At 40.2% G+C, this 19073-nt stretch overlaps 1 protein-coding gene across 4 annotated transcripts; it reads left to right on the top strand.

Moving 5' to 3' along the window:
• Positions 1 to 1748: 1748 nt before the first annotated feature.
• On the top strand, positions 1749 to 17560 carry rbm6 (RNA binding motif protein 6). 4 transcript variants are annotated; one of them, XM_078248703.1, is made up of 23 exons: positions 1753 to 1965; positions 2927 to 3002; positions 3758 to 5276; positions 5396 to 5485; positions 5622 to 5691; positions 6372 to 6445; positions 9859 to 9933; positions 10726 to 11017; positions 11153 to 11310; positions 11442 to 11542; positions 11641 to 11710; positions 11802 to 11874; positions 11959 to 12017; positions 12097 to 12217; positions 12574 to 12671; positions 13192 to 13542; positions 14376 to 14525; positions 15920 to 15985; positions 16174 to 16401; positions 16491 to 16565; positions 16658 to 16752; positions 16843 to 16894; positions 16977 to 17560. In XM_078248703.1, exons 2-23 carry the CDS (start codon positions 2950 to 2952, stop codon positions 17070 to 17072), a joined length of 3966 nt encoding a protein of 1321 aa, XP_078104829.1. In that variant the 5' UTR covers positions 1753 to 1965; positions 2927 to 2949; the 3' UTR covers positions 17073 to 17560. The 4 variants fall into 4 exon arrangements, with proteins under 4 accessions (XP_078104833.1, XP_078104829.1, XP_078104832.1 ...); XM_078248706.1 differs by having other exon boundaries at positions 16980 to 17560; XM_078248704.1 differs by having other exon boundaries at positions 11805 to 11874.
• The last annotated feature ends 1513 nt before the right edge of the window (positions 17561 to 19073 follow it).

The following is a 19073-nucleotide window of genomic DNA, read 5'->3' on the forward strand; positions in this document are numbered from 1 at the left end:
GGCAACCAACAAGCACATGTGCAGTAAAGCCAATACATTTGGCATGATGATACCATGTCTATGCTGTTCGACTACCCCCCAGTTTGCAGTTAGTTCACAACACCATGCATTTCATCACTTTTGCCTTCTGTATTGATTAGTCTATTGAATAGTGTTCTCCACTCTCCCTTGTTATTTTGTGTATGAGTCCCTTTAAAGCTAGTTGCAGAGTAGCTGTTCTTGTTTCCTTTTCCCTTAAAACTGTAAAAACTCATAGTGCAATTTGGTGAATCTTCAGCTCATCTTTATTCATTAGATCATTGTATATAGGCATATTTGTCTGTTTTGACAACTTTTAAAATGGCAAATGTGGTTAGTTGATCATATCAAGATTTGAAAATATGTTAATTTATTGAAAATACTTTCCTGCATGCATATTTTAGTTAACTCTTCAGAAACCATGCTGCTAACTAGAATATTTCCAGTTTCATATATTAAATGAATTTTAAAAAGGTAAAATACCAATGACACACTGATTACTGTCTTTAAAATATTCTTACAAGTTATTACGTAACAATCAGATACAATCATACATTAGTGGATTCAACTTAACACCCATACTAGATATTTACTTGTTTATCTTCAGTGCAGTACAACTTCAGTCAAATTACAATTTTAAGGCAGCAAGAAAGCATATTTTTAAGTTGAAGTGCCTTAATATTTGTTGCAGTAATATAATGAAATGTTTCAAAAGAAACAACTAGATAAAAATGACTTACTGATTTCTTTTCAAATGTTTTAGCTGTTTTCCTTTGTCTTTCTGTTTAATTTTACGCTGATGTATTGGTACTTGTGTTCTGTCCTCTTTCACACTTAGAAAACTAAATTTAGAGTGTTGTATGTGGAGTGATGTTTTATTGTTGTGTTGCCACTTGTTATAAGTCAATTTCAGAGTTTATAGCTGAGTCCATATACTGTACCACTATGTATTTTTGCATTGTATACATGTGTATTTTTTATTTACGTGTGTATTTAGCAACATTTAGCTGAGCTAACGGGTTGCTACAACGCTTGTGAATTAATAAAATGAGCACTACTGATATTGCTGAAACTGTGACATTTTTCTCAAGTTGTCCCTCACCGACAGTATTAGTATTTGACAACACAGACCACTCCACCAACCCGATCCAACTTTTTATTGCAATAAATGCAAACAATCTCGTTCATTTTAAGAAATAGTGTTAGAGAATATATTCTAGGCTATATACTTTTTTTTTATCACTTCAAGAGGTGATATTTAACATTTGAGTGCTATCAGAACACAATTAAGGTATGTTAAAGGATAATGGAGGATAATAAATAATAGGCCTACATGTGACATATTTATATATACATATATATGCATTTTTCACTTAACAGCCATATACAACTTTAGTTTTTGGTATATTGTTTTTGCCAAATTAAACAAATGAAGCAGTAGTAAATTAGATAGCAAAAGAAACTGTTTTTATTTCTCCTAAATCAAAATAGATTTGGACTCCTTTTAAAAAAACAGTGGTAGACAGTAGTTTGATGAATGTCAAGTCAAGGCTGTTCACTCAAACCCGAAATATATGCCATATGGTAGTATTGCCATGGCTCCTGGGATATACTCATTGACTGTAAAAAAACATGACAGTGGTTGCATGTAATAACCGCTAGAAGGTAACAACGTCTGGTTTGTATGCCGTGAATACAACGAAGAAGAAGAAGAAGAAGAAGAAGAAGAAGAAGAAGAAGAAGAAGAAGAAGAAGAAGAAGAAGAAGAAGAAGAAGAAGCGCTTCGTCTCCGCTGCAGCCAGCAACAAAAGAAGAAGAAGAAGAAGAAGAAAAAGAAGAAGGAGGAGGAGGAGGAGGACTTCGTCGTCTGCGTTTGTCAACCAGTTCGTTGAAACCATCGACGACGACGCTTTGCATTATCGACACTGAGCTTGAAGAACAAGCAAGGTGGGTCCTAAAGAAACAATATCTACGCGATAACAGTGAAATATAAAGTCAGTGAAATGTTCTGTCTTTCAAAGGATGCTGCTCAGCTGCAAGCTAACGGAGAGAATCAAGCGTCTTAGCTCGTTAGCTCCGATAGCGTCACCCTGTAGCTAAATGGTCTTGCGATGGTCCAACGTTTGTTATAACGTTGATATTCTTTTGCTGGCTCATTTAATCACGCTAAAATTGCCATTTTAAAGCGGTCCTTTTCTTGTATTGATGTGTTTATCGCAGTACAGTCATTTCATCCCTAATGCCATCTATTTATGTTGTGGCGTAGCTTTGAAAGGCCTAACGTTAGTGATAACGTTAGCCATAAGTAGCAGGCCACTCTTCTGTGGGCCAACATTAGCAATCACACCACCCAGTGTCGTTACTAGCCCCAGCTTTGACAGCGTATGCAGCCATCTTTTAAGTATCGTCACTGTAGCATTAAAAAACACACTCGCCAACAGAGAAACGATCACTTCTTAATATATGTTTACGGTATGTTTATAATTTGTCATCCTGATTGTTCATTCTGTGATTTTACGTTGGTCTATTCTGTACACACGACATCTAACGTTAACGTTATTGCATGTCTCCCCGGTCTGGCAGAGAAATTCCTTCTCTGTTGCTCTTCCTGACGTTTCTTCCATTTTTCCTCCGTCGAAGGCTTTTCCATAACGTTAGAGGTATCGTATGGTGTAACGTTACGGATTGTAAAGCACTGATTTGGTGACTTGTCATATTTGGCTAACATTTTATAAATAAAAATGGACTTTTATGTGGCTATGCGCTCAAAGATTTCTAATTACTCTAATTTCCGGTTGTGCAGTTAAAGTCTATTTCTTATCACTTGTATTATGATGGGTATACCTGCCACGTCAAAAGTGGTGCATTCATCCTTTCTTCATAAAATGATGAAAACCTTTGCTTCCAGATAAGATATACTGACTTACAAACATGTGGGATGGACCAGGACCAGGGCAAGGACCACGGGGAGGACGACCCTTTCGGTAAACAAGCATCATTCAATTGATTTTAAAGAACTTTTAACTAGTTATAGTAAAGGAAATTATTTGTTCTAGTAACTGCACTTTGGGGTTTGCCTACAATGCTGTTTGCTAGGGTTGGGCAATGTGGTTATTATCTGGTATCATAGTAGACCTGTATGTAGTTTTATAATATGTTATACCGTATATGGTGACGTGGTATATTTTATGGAATTCCTATTGTGTTAACTGTTAAACTTTTTTTAGTAGCTGTATTTGTTCACATTTAGCATACACAATTTTCTCTCAATTCTGCATCTGACGGCTCCCCTCATTTTTTTCTTCTATTTATATCAAAATGTCTAGCGTTAGACAAAATTCTTTAGGCTCACATTATTTATTACCAGATAGCCCACCCCTTCTGTATGCCTTTTATGGTGATTGGTTGGGCAACTTTGAAAAAGATCTTAATATTTGTCTACTCCATATTAATTTGTTGGAAGCTTTGTTCTTTTGGTATGTATGTATGTATGTGTGGGCTAAATATAAGAATAATGTTTTATACACAGATTTGTTTTCAATAAGGAGTCGGTGGGGTGGGCGAGACGGGATGACGGAGAGCTTTAGCGAGTGTGTGAATGCCCATGTGCTGTATTGTCTTTGTCTTATGTCTCGAGGACCCCCTCCAAAACGAGATGCTTCATCTCAAGGGGTTATCCTCCTAACAATAAAAATTTTAAACAAATCATTACCCTAATATGTTGATGTATATATTCCAGTGGTGATCATCGTGGAGAAATGTTTGGTGGCAGAGATCGTCCCATGCCTGATTATAGAGGTAGAGTTGGGATGAACATGGGTCAAATGGGCCCAAGACCTCTAGATCTGCCACCCATGGACATGAGAAGGATGGATGGGCCACTGATGAGGGGGCGTGATATGGACCCATGTGATATGCGTGGTAGAGAGCCAAACAGAGATTTGTGCCGACCTGGAGAAGAGACAGACTTTAGTCTTAGAAGGCACTATGAAATTGCCATCAGAGACAAACTGATGAATTCTTCTGCTTTCCCGGTACAAGGCAGGAACTCGGTAGACGTGGGAGGGAGGGGTATGCCACCACGGGAACCAAACAACAGATTTATGGACATGAGAGAGAGGGAGTCATTTCATTATGATGTGCCACCGTTCAACAATCCCAATATTGATGGAAGAAGAGGGTTTCCCATGGGGCGAAATGATGGATTTAGGGACATGTGTGACAGGCCCCCAATGCGCATTGGTGATACTGATGGCTATGATATGGACTTACCGCCACATGAAAGGAGAGTGATGGACACTGACCGAAGAGGAGGTCCACCTTTCAATTCAAGAGGTGGGTTTGATTCTGATATGGATTTCAGAAATCGTCTTGGTCCATCAGCTGAATTCAGAGGTAGGGACCGATCTCCATTAAGATTTGGAAACAGTGATGTCCCTCCAGTGGACAGGGCAAGATCAGACATGCCTTCAGATGTTGCTGGCCCTCAAATATCAGAGTTTATGGGTGCAAAAGACACACCCAGAGAAAGAGAATATCCAGATTCAAGTGGCAGTCCCCTTATGGATTATCGAAGTGGTGAAGAGATGACTCTCGCAGAGGAATGGAAGAACCGTCGAAAGGACAAGAGACCTTTCGTAGAAGTGGGTAAAAGTATGGGAGGTGTACCCGAACCTAGCTTTCCTGCAGGTTTTGGCAGAGATGTGACTGTTCGAGATCCACCACCATTTCAGGAAAGGGATAGGACATCTGTTGAATTTCAAGCAAAAGATGTTGTTTTTCCTCGTGGTGACCACTTTTCTGCTTTGAATCTACCAACAATTACCAGCAAAGCACCACAAGACGTTCCACGCCAGGAAATAAGTCCCCTTGCTGGCCCTCTTGGGAGAGAAAATGAGAATAAACATTGGCTTGGAGAAAGGAACCCAAAGCATAAATCAAATCGTGATGAAAGGCCTCCGTACCATCAAGAGAAGAATCAGCCCTCACCTATGATTCAGGAGCCAAATGATTGTTTTAAAGGGCTGAAAGATATCCCACACAATCAAGGACCTGCCAGGGGTAAAATGGGGGCAGAATGTGATTTCCAAAGCAGCAGCACTGTCCAGGCAAGAGACCAAGACTACAGGGACATTGATTACAGAACAGGGTCCGGGAGGGCTTTTGAATACAAGCACGAGGCGCTTCAAGCACCAGAGAAACTCATCAAAGAGTCTAAACCAATTCCACCTTCCAAATTTAGTGAGTCTGGTTCTCAGGTAAGTGCACTTTTATTTTTGTTGCTAGTATTTGCTTATATAATATTTCATTATATTTGCATTTATTAAAATATGTTGGTGTTTTATAACCCAAATTTTAATCAAAATGTCTGTGAAAGGATCAAGATTACAGGAATGCATCAGTGGAGGACAAAGTTTCCAATACAATATCCATAATTGGTATTCCAAAGACTGCCACAATGGAGCAGGTAATAATCAAACAGAAAAGCAAATGTATGTGATTATTCTTATTATTATTCTTATTACTGTTACCATACTGTAGTTGTATTCGTCTGCATGGAAAGTCCTGGCATAACTCATTCGTTTTGACACTTTCTTTTGCAGATTCTTGGTGCCTTTGCAGTCCGTGACGGTGTGCCAATGCAGGGGATGAAAATCAATAACGTTGTGCCAGGTAAGAATTAAGTTTCTTTGTGGAGCTGTTTGGGGCAGTCGATCGCTAACATGTCCCTCTAATTTCGCTTTCACGACTTTCGAAACTCCGCATTCTTTTTTTTATTTATATATATATATATATATATTTTTTATGTTGTTGGTTGCTTTTGTTGTTGTTGTTGTCTCTGTGAACTTGCTCAGTAAAGACGGAAGGGGGGGGGGGGGGGGGGGTCTGTTATGCCATCCTTTTTCATGTCTGAGGATGTTGGGTCATTGTCACAATTAGAGGACTTACCAGGGATTATAAGGCGCTTTGGAGAGTGTCGGTGACAAGTGACTCACTGAACGTGTCACTGTGACTCTTTATCTAAGTTCTGAAAAAAACCTTCTGTCTCCATGGTGCACACTACGCAGTCGTTCACTGCCACTGGTTTGGAATATCTGCCAGGAAAGGCTTGCTAAAGCCAAGCCTTAACAGACAATGTCTGATATGACATCAGTCATCAGAAGGCTGAATAGTTAAAAACATAAACAAAATGTGTTTTCCTGAAAAGGTATGTGTGTCAGTAAAGGTGTAAAAATTCGCTCACACTGATCTCGATGTATTCACGAACTGCTGTTTTTTATGTTTTAGTGGGTGACTGTCATTACTGGCATTGACTAACAAAAACCCATCTGTATTTCAAATGCTGTCCCCAGGTTACAGCTACGATACGGCCTATGTGGAGTTTTTAAACCTCGAGGATGCAGTCCGCTTCATGGAGTCCAACAAGGTGGCCCATCCTCGTCACTCTACGAAGGCCGTCTCTCCCATCAGGATTATGAGGGGTTGAGAGGGCATTTAGTAGATGGGGGAGGGAGAGAACCTGGGAAGGGGTTGCTTTTACTTTATTGTGAGCTTACTTTGGTTAAGTAGATGGAAGATGTCAGTTGTTGACATTTTTAGATGCTAATATTTTAACAGTTGGTCCTAGTTTTACATAATTTTAAGTACTTTCCGCAAAGCCATGGTAGTACTTGTTTAGTACACTTACATATTTAGAAAATACATTTAATAATTTTCAGCTGTGTATGTGCACAGACATACAATTGTTTACTTGCCCTACTAGTCCTACATTTTGAAATTTCAACCCCAAACTGCCTAACCCTGGAATGGATTTAACCAGAATATACAGATCTTTTGGGGGGGGAGAATATGTCCTTCCGTGGGATTGTAACAGTTAAGAGGTTTTTATAATTTTAGGAAGTCTTAATGATGACAATGAAGGTACTGTACGAAGCCACCATGTCATGTGTTGGGATTTAGCCTTTGTAATGAAGAGGATCGAAGGAAATTGTTACCACTTGCAGCACTAGAACTTGCAGACTAGTGTCTTAGAAAATATTGGTCTCTCTTTGCTTTTCGCAACCTTTTAACAAAGTTTTTGTTGACAAAGATGCAACTGCAGATTTGAACACTTTCCTTACCACTGCCTCAGCGGTTGCTCAGAGGGGGGCAGGGCAAGTATTTTATCTTTGTAATGTAAACCGCAGAAGGATGTTGCATTGTGGTCTGACAGAGGTTGAGCCAGGTTCAACTTTTTTTCCGGACAACCCGTGCGTTTTTTTTTTTTTTGCTGGAGGCTGCTGCGTTTGCTCCCCTGCTATGTTGCTGGACCGCCCTCATTCAAATGACTGAGAAGACTGCGTTGACCATATTAGTAAAAACCCTGCGGTTAGAGTGTAACTGTTAACATATAGTACACATTTTGGCAAGAGAATATAAAAATAAAAAATCTATTGAAAGTAACCTTTAGGACAGGTAAAGCATTGTAGTGATCACAACTTTGGTGTACCAACGTTTTTCTTTGTTTAAGCTATGCTAGTGGTGTGGCTCTATGAATGACATTGCCGCCGGTCTATTGCTGCATTCCATTTACCTCTGAAGTCTGGGTCACACCCAGTTTGACTACTTTTCAGTTATAAGTTGGAAAAACGGGGTAGTGGGACTCTAGCCGGGTTAGCCACTGTTAGCAATACCAGTTGATAACAATGCATTATGCAGTATTTTGCGCATGCAAACGCTGTAGCAACATGTCCACAGATAGAAGATGGACAGTATGTGTACGACTGACTGAGTGAGACACAAATAAGACAGACGTGTTTATAAACAGTATATTCATACAGCTTCTACTGCTGTTAATGCTCGAAACAGCTATGTTCGATTGTGATGTCAGGGTTGGTGAGGCTCTCCCGACTTTCTGTGTGGAAATTTTGACTTCAGGGGGGAGTTAAAGTTGACATTTTCGACTGGGAAATCCCGACTTTCCAGTTCAACTAGAACGTATTGTATTAGTGGATTGGTCCACCACTTAGGTGCAGACTGAAATATCTCCTCATTGGATGCATTGCAGTGGAATTTTGTACAGATAATTGTTGTCCCCAAAGGATGAAGCCTACTGATTATGGCTATCACCTGATTACTTCTTCTGGTGCTATTATGTGGTCGACATTTTAGTTTTAAAGTAAAATGTCTCCACAACTATTGGATGGATTTTTGTTATTTGGTACAGATATTCATGGTGTCTGGCGACTGGTTATCCCTTTTGACTTATCCAGTGAAGTATCTCTTCATCTACTTTTATGGATTAGCACAACTTGTGATACAGATGTTCATGGTTCCCTGGATGATGAATGAATCCCAATAACTTTGGTGATCCCCTGACTTTTCCTCTAGAACCACCATGAGGTTGAATTTGTGGTCCAGAGTGAAATTTCTCAACTTTTGGGTGGATAATCCTGCATTTTGATGCAGACATTTGTGGTCTTTGGTGTGTCACTTTGGTGATCCCCTGACTTTTCATCCAGCACTGTCATCAAGTCAAAATCTCAATTTGTCTAATACTTTGGTTTATCTATTTAACAGTGCATTTATTCAACAGTTTGGTTTTCTTCACAATGAGCATTACAGCCTCATAAAGCTGCTGGTGTGCCTGTAGACTCTGGTTGTCTTTAGGTGTCTGAGGCAGTCCCAAAATTCTTTTACAAGTTTAAGACATTTTCAGTCATGTGACTTTCCCGAAGAGTACATGTCCTCTTGATGCTATTCTCTTGAAATTATCATCGGTGAACTTTGGCCTCCAGGATTTTTACTTTCTTTGAATTGCTCTGAGCAATTTTTTCACAACTTGACACAATGAACAAAGTCTTCAACACTGGCCAGAATTGATGTGCTTTGATTATGTCTGTAAAAATATGGAGTAGCCCATTAGCTTGGGGTAGTTGGGATCCCTTGAATTGTTGCTGAAATGTGCAGTTTGTTTGGCTTTGCTTTTTTGGTTGCTTTTGGCCAATGTTCTGCAGCTTGTGATAGCTCAGGAGTAGTTGTGTGGTCAGTAATTTTAATGACAAAGATTCAAATTGCCACTTAGAAGCAAGTGGTAAAGGATGGCTTTTGCTTTGCGTTTGATGGTATGGCTTTATGTATGGTTTTAATGGTTAATTCAGTTTTGATGTTTAACATAGTACTACCAATTTGCAAAGTACATTTAGTTTTGCCATGAGCTCCCCTTTTAAAACTGCTCTTTTCTCATACTAATGCAGTCTAGTCTTGGAAATGGGGTATTTATGATGGCATAGCTTTGTTTGTACACTTTACCTACTGAGAGCATGGTTCTCATTTGGCACTACGGACTTCTGTTTCTTTTGGACTATGCTGTGAACTATCAGCACCTATTTTGCTAATCAATTGATTGTTTTAGTTATTTTCAAGCAAAAATGCTAAACATTCCCTGGTTCCTGCTTTTAAGTTGTGTGATTTTGCTGTTTTTGTTTGTATTTGTTGGTAGTAAGCTGCATATCTTTGGGTTTTGGTCGGACAAAACCTTTACCTTCCTTTTTTGACATTTTCTGGACCAAATCATCACTCCGTCAATAATCGGCAGATTAGTCGATACTGAAAATAATTTATCCCATCCCTAATTTGTAGTTCCCTTCAAACTATTTAGCATAGTGTGGGGGCAAACTGCCTGTGGAAAGCATGATCCTCGATCTGGGCTTTGCTCACCACGATTGCCCGTTTTTATCCTCAGCAGTGAAAAGGAGGGCTAAACCTGCCACAGTGCATGTTGGGTGTCATTGGTATTATTTAAAATAAAAGTCACCTATGTCGTATGATGCTGATTGGTCATTTCTGTTCTTCTTTCAGGGATCCCTAAAGGTTGGCACTAGAACAACATCCATGAAGTACATTCAGCCAGACGACCATAAAAGAAGTGTTCATGTGAGTGCAGTGAGAGAAAAGGATGATCTATTAATCTTTTTAGTTCTAGTTTAGCTGAAATTCTGAAACAAAATTTTAAATTTTTAAATAATGGTTGGGTCACAAGTAAAGGCACTATAAAAACAAAATGACCCCTATTTCAACATCTCTCATGGTAAAGTTGGCATAATTTCCTCAGTATTATTTCATTATGACAACATAGCCATACCATTATATCATTCTGTTGCCCCGAGTTTCTCTCTTTAACAGAAATAGTGGTTTAAGTCATTGATTCTTCTTAGCCAATATTTTTTAAATAAGAACACGTCCTGCAGATGTTTTACAAACCTTGGATTTTATCCCAGATAGAGTAATAGTAGTTTGTTTAACAACAAACAGTGATTCCAGCTTCTTAAATATGACTAGTTTTTATTTTCTTCACTACTCTATGACAGTAAACTGAATATCTTTGAGTTGTGGACAAAACAAGACATTTTTCACCATTTCCTGACGTTTTATTGACCAAAGAATCAAGAAAATGATCAACAGATTAATTGACAATGGGAAGAATAGGAACACCACTAAAGGCAGTGATAGGAATAAACTGTGACCTCAGAGTTTTCCTACAACCTTCCCACTAACAGTATATTACAGCCTTTCTTAAGTCGTGCTGCAGTTTAAACAAACTTTAACAGAAATGGTCTGGGCAGATCAGGTTCTTGGTTGGGCCCTCCATGTACAGTATCACTTGACTATATTGTGTACCTTACCACAGTTTAAAAGTGTCCCTTCCTTCCTGTCTCTGTTAATTAGGAATCAGATCAAAAAGTATCTCAACTCCAGAAGCCCCAGTTGCCCAGACCAGATGAACCTTTAGAGGAGTTTAAGACCAACCTGAATGGACCCAAACCAAAAAGCCCTACGGAGCCATTGTCCCACAGCCAGTGGCAGCGTAGCTCTGACCTGACTCCCGAAGCCTGGCAGCAGCAGGTGGACCAACAGCTCCAACAGCAAGAAACGGATCAGCAGGCTGAGTCTTGGGGCAACCGCAACCTTCCTCATCACAGTTCACACCAATCTGACTCCGTCTTTAAAGACAGCAAAAGTATGTTGACTTAAGCTCATGGGTCTTCTCTACAGCTTGTAGCCATAAACACTAGCAATTCATGATCATATTTGTTATGTATTACTGTAATGCAAAACCATTCACAAACCACTTTTCCCTTTGGTCACTGTCCAGCCATGATAATAAAAAATGTGAAGCCCACAACCACAGTAGAGACCATCCTGAAAGCCTTGGATCCCTTTGCATATCTGGATGAAAGAAATGTTCGCCTAGTCAAGGCCAAGCCACCAGGCGCCAAATGCTTCTGCTTTGTTGACATGGACTCCCACGAGGTACCTAAAATATGAATGTGCACAATTTTCTGTTAATTATTATTTCATGTTCTATCGACTTTGTGATTGCCGTCTTTGTCCAGTGTTTCCCAGTAATTTCCCAGCACTTAACGTTGTGTCTTCTTTCGTAGCAAGTGACACGTCTGGTTGAGCTCCTCACTAAACCCAGACCCCTTTATATTGATGGAGTCAGAGTTTATGCTGAGGTCGCGAAACCTCTGAAGAACCAAAAGTAAGTCACCATTTTGCAAGGATTTTCTTATCAGCTGCAGTATGTCTAGTAGGGAAATCCCATCTCATTTGTTCCTGGTGGTTTTCTTTCTGTTTCAGTTTCCGAAGAGACTTTGATAAACCAAATGGCTCCATCCTTGGGCATCCACCTGAGCCCAGCCTGATGGGGGTAAGTCGTGGTCTTAATTGTGTTGTTTCACAAAGTTATTTAAAAAAAAAAAGAGGATGACCTGTGATTGTATTTGCCCCTGGCACTTCAGCAGCAGTACCCACCACCTCCGCTGTACTTTCAACCGCTGCAGCCACCCGCTGGTGCCTCCACTGGAATGCAAGGTGGGACTCGGGCACACATTCTGGTATCTTGGTCCCTAGGCATTGATGACTAGTATTAAACTGTAGTCTCACGTTTGTCACCAGGTGATTTGACGACTGGCAGCACTGTTGCTGCGCCGTCATCAGACCCCAGCATTGGACAGGTAGGTTACAAAGCAAAAAGATGGACGTCTTGTCTCAAAGCTGGGCAGTACACCGTACGTCTCCTTTAACCCCTCGTAGGGAATTGGCTACGGTGAGACTCCAGCTGTGGATCCGTCGTACCAGGCTGGTGGACCCCATGTGCCCACAGAATCGGCTGCGAAGACAGTCGCCGCAGACGGATCACAGCCCTACATCTATGGTAAAAAAAAACAAAAAAAAAAAACAGATCAAGTGTTCAAATCCAGAAAAGTATTAATCATCTTCTGTCTGTATTGTTTCAACATTGTAGTAAACTGGTGTAGCTGTGTTGTGATTTTACAAACGGTGACGCACTTAAACCTAAATCCGACATTTTAGCAAAATAAGAATTCCAGTGAGATTTCCATAAGACAGGAAACATGAAATTGAACGTTGATGCACTTTTTCTCGTAGACTTCTGCTTGGTTTACTCTGGCTTGGTGTGTTCCTCCATTTGTACATCGCTTTGGACAAAAGCGTCTACCAAATGAATAAATGTAATGTAAACGTCATATCTATTTGTCCCAATTCCTCCAGGCTCTGAGATTCCTGACATGACCAACTACTTGTACGATTCCACGTCAGGCTTCTACTACGATCCTGAGACGACACTGTACTACGACCCCAACTCTAGGGTGAGAATACAAGACAACACAGAGATCCAGTGCTTTCTCTGGCTTATGAGTGGGCAAAAGAGTAGCGAGGGAGAAACCGCGTTTGTAATGTTGTATATCCAAAAGCAATGTATGTACTGCAGTCAGTAACCTACCAGAGAATATTAAATGCTGTACAGCTACTACACATCTAACCAGAAGTAACTATCCTCTAACATGCACATTTATTGAACATATAACTTTCTGTACATTTTGGAGATCTTATTTTAATTTGCAGTCTGACATACACACTGTACCTCACACTTGACAAAGCTACTAAAGTTCTTTTCTTTCAGCAGTCTAAAGATTTACAAATGGCTTACAGTCTGGAGGAGTGACATATATGTACTTAAAAACCTAAGTAGTTGTATGTTTTGTGAGTGATTTCTTAATAAGAGGACACAGACTGCCGTTTAAGCTGCATATGCACTCATCTGCCTGTAGCAACCATAAATGTGTCTTGAATTTGTCATGAAGTTGTTTTCTCTTTTTTTGTGTTCAGTATTTTTACAATGCTCAAACCCAAGAGTACTTGTACTGGGATGCTGCATCAAAGACTTACATCCCAGTTCCAGGAGGGAACCCTACAGTGACCCAACCTATGACCATGACTGCTGAAGACCAGGCAATTCTTTCCAACCCAGCAGCAGATGCTCCTCTGGAAATGAAGAAAGCATTGGCGCCTCCCGACACCGCAGCAGCCCCAGTACTAGTTCCCATTTCTGATGCCGGCTCTGCTCCGGCACCTGTTCCAACTTCTTCATCAGCTCCTGAGAGGAAAGACGACGATGACGACTCTAAGAAGGACAAAGAGAAGGATAACGAGAAGCCGAGAAGTCTCGCTGCTGTCAAGGTAGCACTTTGGTTACAATACCAGTGCACACAATGTGAAATACAGTTGTGTAAAGCAGGGCTCGACAGTAATGGTTGCCCGGATGCCCTTGGCAACCACATTGAGTCAATTGGCAACCATTTTGTGGCCTCTGGTTGACCCCTTTGGCAACCACCTGTTCAATATTTGTGTTTTTTATATATAAAAACAAAAAAGAAGTCCCATGTTTAATTGGTTGTCTCCGTAAAGTTTAAACACTACGTTTGTGCTCAACACAACATTTCAGCTGTTGTGCGACCGCTTTCCACACACGCGCACGTTTGCTGTGAAAAGATTTTCTGTTCACGTTAACGCCGCATGTCAAAATCCGGTGCTAATATGGCACCAGTGCCCTGTATCTACCGACGGAATAGCAACGTGGATTTCAGTGCCTCATTACGGTGCCACCTACATGTCTGCGCTGCTCTCTGATGCACCGAAACCCACATTAGAGGCAACCCTATGCATCGCTGCATGTCACGCTAGTAAACGCTTATAACCATTACACAGCAGGTAACATTAGCCTACCATTAGCTACAGTAGTAACTGGATTAAACACGGTTAAAATGCTGACAGCTCGGTGTAGTGTGACTGTATTTCACTGTAGAGGATTCTAACAGCGGGACATACAACCGTCTGCTGCTAAAGCTATGAGCTAACGGACACAAACTAGCACTGGTCCCTGCTGCTGTCGGAAAAACAACACAGACGGGACTAAAGGTTGCATTTACTTAAAACTGGTAAACCTACCCTAAATACCCTTTTCTCATCCTTGGTAAAGGGGAGATAGTTAAGACATTTGTTGCTGTTTGCAGATCATGAAAGATATGGAGCGCTGGGCAAAGATCCAGAATCGTCAAAAGGAAAGTGTCCGTTCTGCATCTCCGCTGTTGAAGACTGGAATGGACGATGATAGGAGGCAATCCAAGACGGCCGACGCTGGCTTTGCTATCTTTGAGAGGAAGGTTAGAGAAGGCTAGAGACTCATTCGATTTTCCTTTCATAAAACAGGTATTAAAAAACTAGTGGTTTGATTTTCGTTTTAAAATACAAAATTTGAAATTAAAATACAAGGCTTTTTCATTGTCAAAAGGGGATGAGAGAAATGTAAAACATGCTTTGATTTTCATTTTCTATTTCATATAACAAAAAATTAAATCACTAGAAAACAGAAATGAAAAAATGCCTGTTTTTTCATATTCTGAGACCGCATGTTGCATTTGCAAGGCAACAGCACTGGTGTAGCCTACCAGTTTTGCTTTAACTCAGGCTGCAGTTGAGGGAAACTTGTAGCCTAACTTCCTGAGCAACTGATCTTCCATTTCATTTTTAAGATTATTTTTTGGGCTTTTCCACCTTTTCATTTTGACAGGACAACTAGGTGAGAAAGGGGAGTGAGAGAGGGGGAAGACATGCAGGAAATCGCCACAGGTCAGATTCGAACCCTGGATCACTGAATCGAGACATAAACCTCTCAGTATATGTGCGCCTGCTCTACCCACTGAGCCAACCCGGCCACACATGATCTTCCGTTTTTTGCACCTCTTTACATAAATATGAATAAAACACGAGCGCGGCTTCAGCTGTCAACGACACGGACCAGTGTCAGTCAGCACCAGGGACCCAGGTCACAACCTATGGTCATAGCGGGCTGGTAGACCCACCACCGGAGGTCTGATCCCAAACCGCTGGTGACTCTCTGCCAGATGAGCAAACTTAACGGCAGCAACAGAAAGTTTGCTGGGATCAGACCTTGGCGCCGTGAACTGACAGTCTATTTCCTCAGCTGGTTCGACTCTCTTCGGACGACGTTGTCTGTGGCGGGTAGAGACAGAGTCAGAGCGAGGGTAATAAATACATGTGATTTTATGAAATAAAAGCGTGTCGCCCCCCCCCCAAGCGTTATCAGAGTATAGGTTTCCAAAGTCATTTTAGCCTGGGCTGAAAGCAACAATGGTACATCGGCGCTGTTGCCTTGGAAATTACATCCGGTACCAGAATATGAAAAAACTAAACTTTTTTCATTTCTGTTTTCTAGTGATTTTAATTTTGTTATATGAAATAGAAAATCGAAATAAAAGCATATTTTAAATTTCTTTTACTACCTTTTGACCATGAAAAGGAGAAAAAAAACACATTTCAATTTAAAAAAAATTGTATTGTACAACAAAAATCAATCGACCACTAATTGTGTTTTTTAATACCCATTTATGCAAGAAAAATCAAATGACCAACAGATACACTGACCCTCACCTCTAACATCATCTATTCTGTGCATTGATTTTTACAAGGAATGTAGATTTAAGAAGTATTTATATCTTGTCATTATTGTTGCCCTGTTCTTTGTTTACATCCTTAGATATCAGGTGCAGATGATCTTTTTAAGAAGCCCTTTGCTCCGCCGAAGAAAGATGAAAAGTCAAAGGTAAGGATCCACATGTTCAGCCCATTTTGCATACCTCATGGTGTACCTAACACCTGACTCACTTTGTTTACCTCCTTCAGAGTGCCATTTAAAAAAAAATAAATACAAAAAGTGGATAGACCAGTGTTTCTCTTTTTTAAGATTTAGAAATTGTTTGTTTTTAATATTGGCCTGATTTGCTTCCCCAGCGTCCAATGGGCTCCCTGGGTCTACTGGCATCAGACTATGCAGCTGGAAGTGATGAAGAAGTGGAAGAAGATAAGGATGAGGCAGCTAAAGGCGGTCAGTGCGGCCAGTCTGAAGACAAGGACAATAAGCTGACAGACTGGAAGAAGATGGCCTGTCTGCTGTGTAGGAGACAGTTCCCCAACAAAGACGCTCTGATCCGCCACCAGCAGCTTTCTGACCTCCACAAAGTACTACTCTATTAACCTTTTGTATGAAGAATAGTTGAAATTGACTCCATAAATATTGCCCCTAATACTCCAATGTATTCTCTCAACAGCAAAATATGGAGATCCACCTTAAGATCAAGAGGTCAAAGAAGGAGCTAGAGGCGCTAGAGAACCAGGAGAAAGAAGTAAGTGAAAATAAATGCGCTGGGGAAAATATGCTGAGGAGAGTATCAGCCTTTTTCAGTTGATTACTTAAAGTGGAATGTGTCGTTGACAGCTAAATTCCAGAGAACCGACAAGGTCACCAGAACAGAAAAGAAGAAAAACCCACCAACAGCCACAGCATCATAATACCTGGGCTGGAAGCTCCAGGTACGTGTGTTTCAACTGACTGTTGTTGAAATGGCTTTAAGTGATTTTTTTATTGCTGACATTTCTGCCTTATCTGTTCTCTATGCTTAGGGAAATGAATACAGTCAGCGATAGACCTGGTTTAGGAGCTGAACCTGTCCCGGTAGGTGTGAAGCTTTATTTCAATGCAAAATGTGCCGTTTTTTGTTAGTTTATTAAACTTTTCATTGCACTTTTCTCTCTAGCAGAGGAAAAAGAAAGAGCCTGTTGTTTGGGACCACGCCACCTACAAACAAGCAGTACGCAAGGCCATGTTTGCACGGTTCAAGGAACTTGAGTGATCTCATCTGAACACACCCTCATTTTGATATGTGAATTGTTAATATAACATGCTTGCCCACATTAGCATGAGAAATCCTTTTACTGTCGTGACTGTTTCTCTGCCTTGGACATAATTACCCTACAGAAACAGTTTTTTACACTGAAATTAAGCAAAAAATGGTGAAGTGTGTAAATAAATCACAAGGGTGGGGAAAAAAAGTCAAAAGCAAGAATTATGTGACGTCCTCAACAATGGTTGTTGTATAAAGGGTGTTTATTCATGCTGTTGATTTGAGTATTTTTGCCCATGTTTTATGTGTGGCCTGTATGTAGAATTGTGAAATATGTCCAGCTAGTTTTTTTTTTTTTATATATATATAAACGATACTGTCTCACTGGCCACTGTTAGATTTTATTTTAAAACAGCAATTTTTACATTTTCATTTTCATGGGTTGGAATTGCTATTGTATGTACACATTTTTTAGTAAAACAATATTATGGACTAACCGTTCTGCTTCTTGTTTTTAATTGTGTAGAATACAGGGCTCTCAAGTGTCACGCATTGAGCGTGACAGTCACTTATTTCGGTCTTTTGTCACGCACTCCCGCCACACATTGTATTTCTCACGCGGAAAAACTATAATATTTAATAATTTTTTAAATAATTTGCCGCAGCGCCCAAAATTTCTCTGGCGCGCCTCTCTCACTATGGAACCGGCAGGAATCAAGCGCGTCTCCCCTCGAGTTCTTAGTTGAGCCTGCCACTTATCAGCCATCAGAAAATAGCACTATTGTATCTGGGTAAGATTTAACGCAACAACCAATGGGGAAAAAAACAAAAAAAAAACAGAGCAGCGTACAGACACTTCCCTAAAGTTCACTCATTCAGAGACCAGACCACCCAAACGGTGCTCTGTGTCTGTCAGAAGGTCTGAGATCTACCGCATCAGCAGAGCAATCACGTAACGCACAGCAGATTATGGTGCAGGTAGATTATTTTCTGAAATATAGTGACTATTATAACTTTATTTTTCTCAAAATATCACGACGACTCCAAATCTCAGAACGCAGATATATTTTGAATGTGCACAAGTTTTGAACATGAACAAAAATCTTGCTCAAACTTAATATTACAGTGCAAGGGTTTATTAATAACTTAAAATTAATTAATGTATCATTGGTATCACATGCACATTTAGAGGTTACTTCCATATAATTAGAAAAGTCGATCTACCGGAGAATAAATAGATGAAAGCAATACAGAATGCCTGAGAGCCTTATTGCAATATATTCCATCATGTTTTTATATTTCGATTATAAGCCATGTTTCCCTTTTATATAAAGATATTTCCAGCATAAATTGATTTAGAAAAAAGTAGAAGTAGGTGCATACAAATTAACCAGAATGCAGGAAATGAAGTGTTAAATGCTCAAAATTGTAATTAATAAGAATAAGAAACACCTCCATTCCCGCGATCCATCCAACCTCCCCTCCCAAAAGTAAATTGGGGGGGGGTGTAGAATGTAACTCTTCAAAACTTGAGAGCTCTGAGAATATGTTTAGCAAGATCCCGCTTCTGATGTGTGTGCACCTCCTGTCCACTAGGTGGCAGCAAGAGACCATGTTCTGTTTGTTTGTTTTTTAGTTGTTTTTTTTGCGAAGTATCGAAGCAACAATGTTGAATCAAATCATCAATATTAGTGCTGAATATCAGTATTTACCAGGTTAAAGAAAAATACTTGAACTTCAAGATTGGTCTTGCCAACTTGCCTTTATGCATTTTCTGCTTTAGACACAATTTCAGTTTTTTGTAGATGCAGCAGTAATGTTGCCCAGTTGTGCACTGCAGGAGATGGAACATGAAGCCTCCCCTCTGACCTTTACTGATGTGAAGGAACCAGCCCTCATCCTCCCCTATGGTTGTGGTTCAATGAATGTAGAGGATTGCCTGGGTTTAGTGTGCCGACATTGCTCCTCTGTGTGCTGTAACAGGAACAATAGGGAGCCTGAGGAGCTGCA

The sequence above is a fragment of the Sander vitreus genome, chromosome 4 (assembly GCF_031162955.1).
Source record: "Sander vitreus isolate 19-12246 chromosome 4, sanVit1, whole genome shotgun sequence".
Taxonomy (NCBI): Eukaryota; Metazoa; Chordata; class Actinopteri; order Perciformes; family Percidae; genus Sander; species Sander vitreus.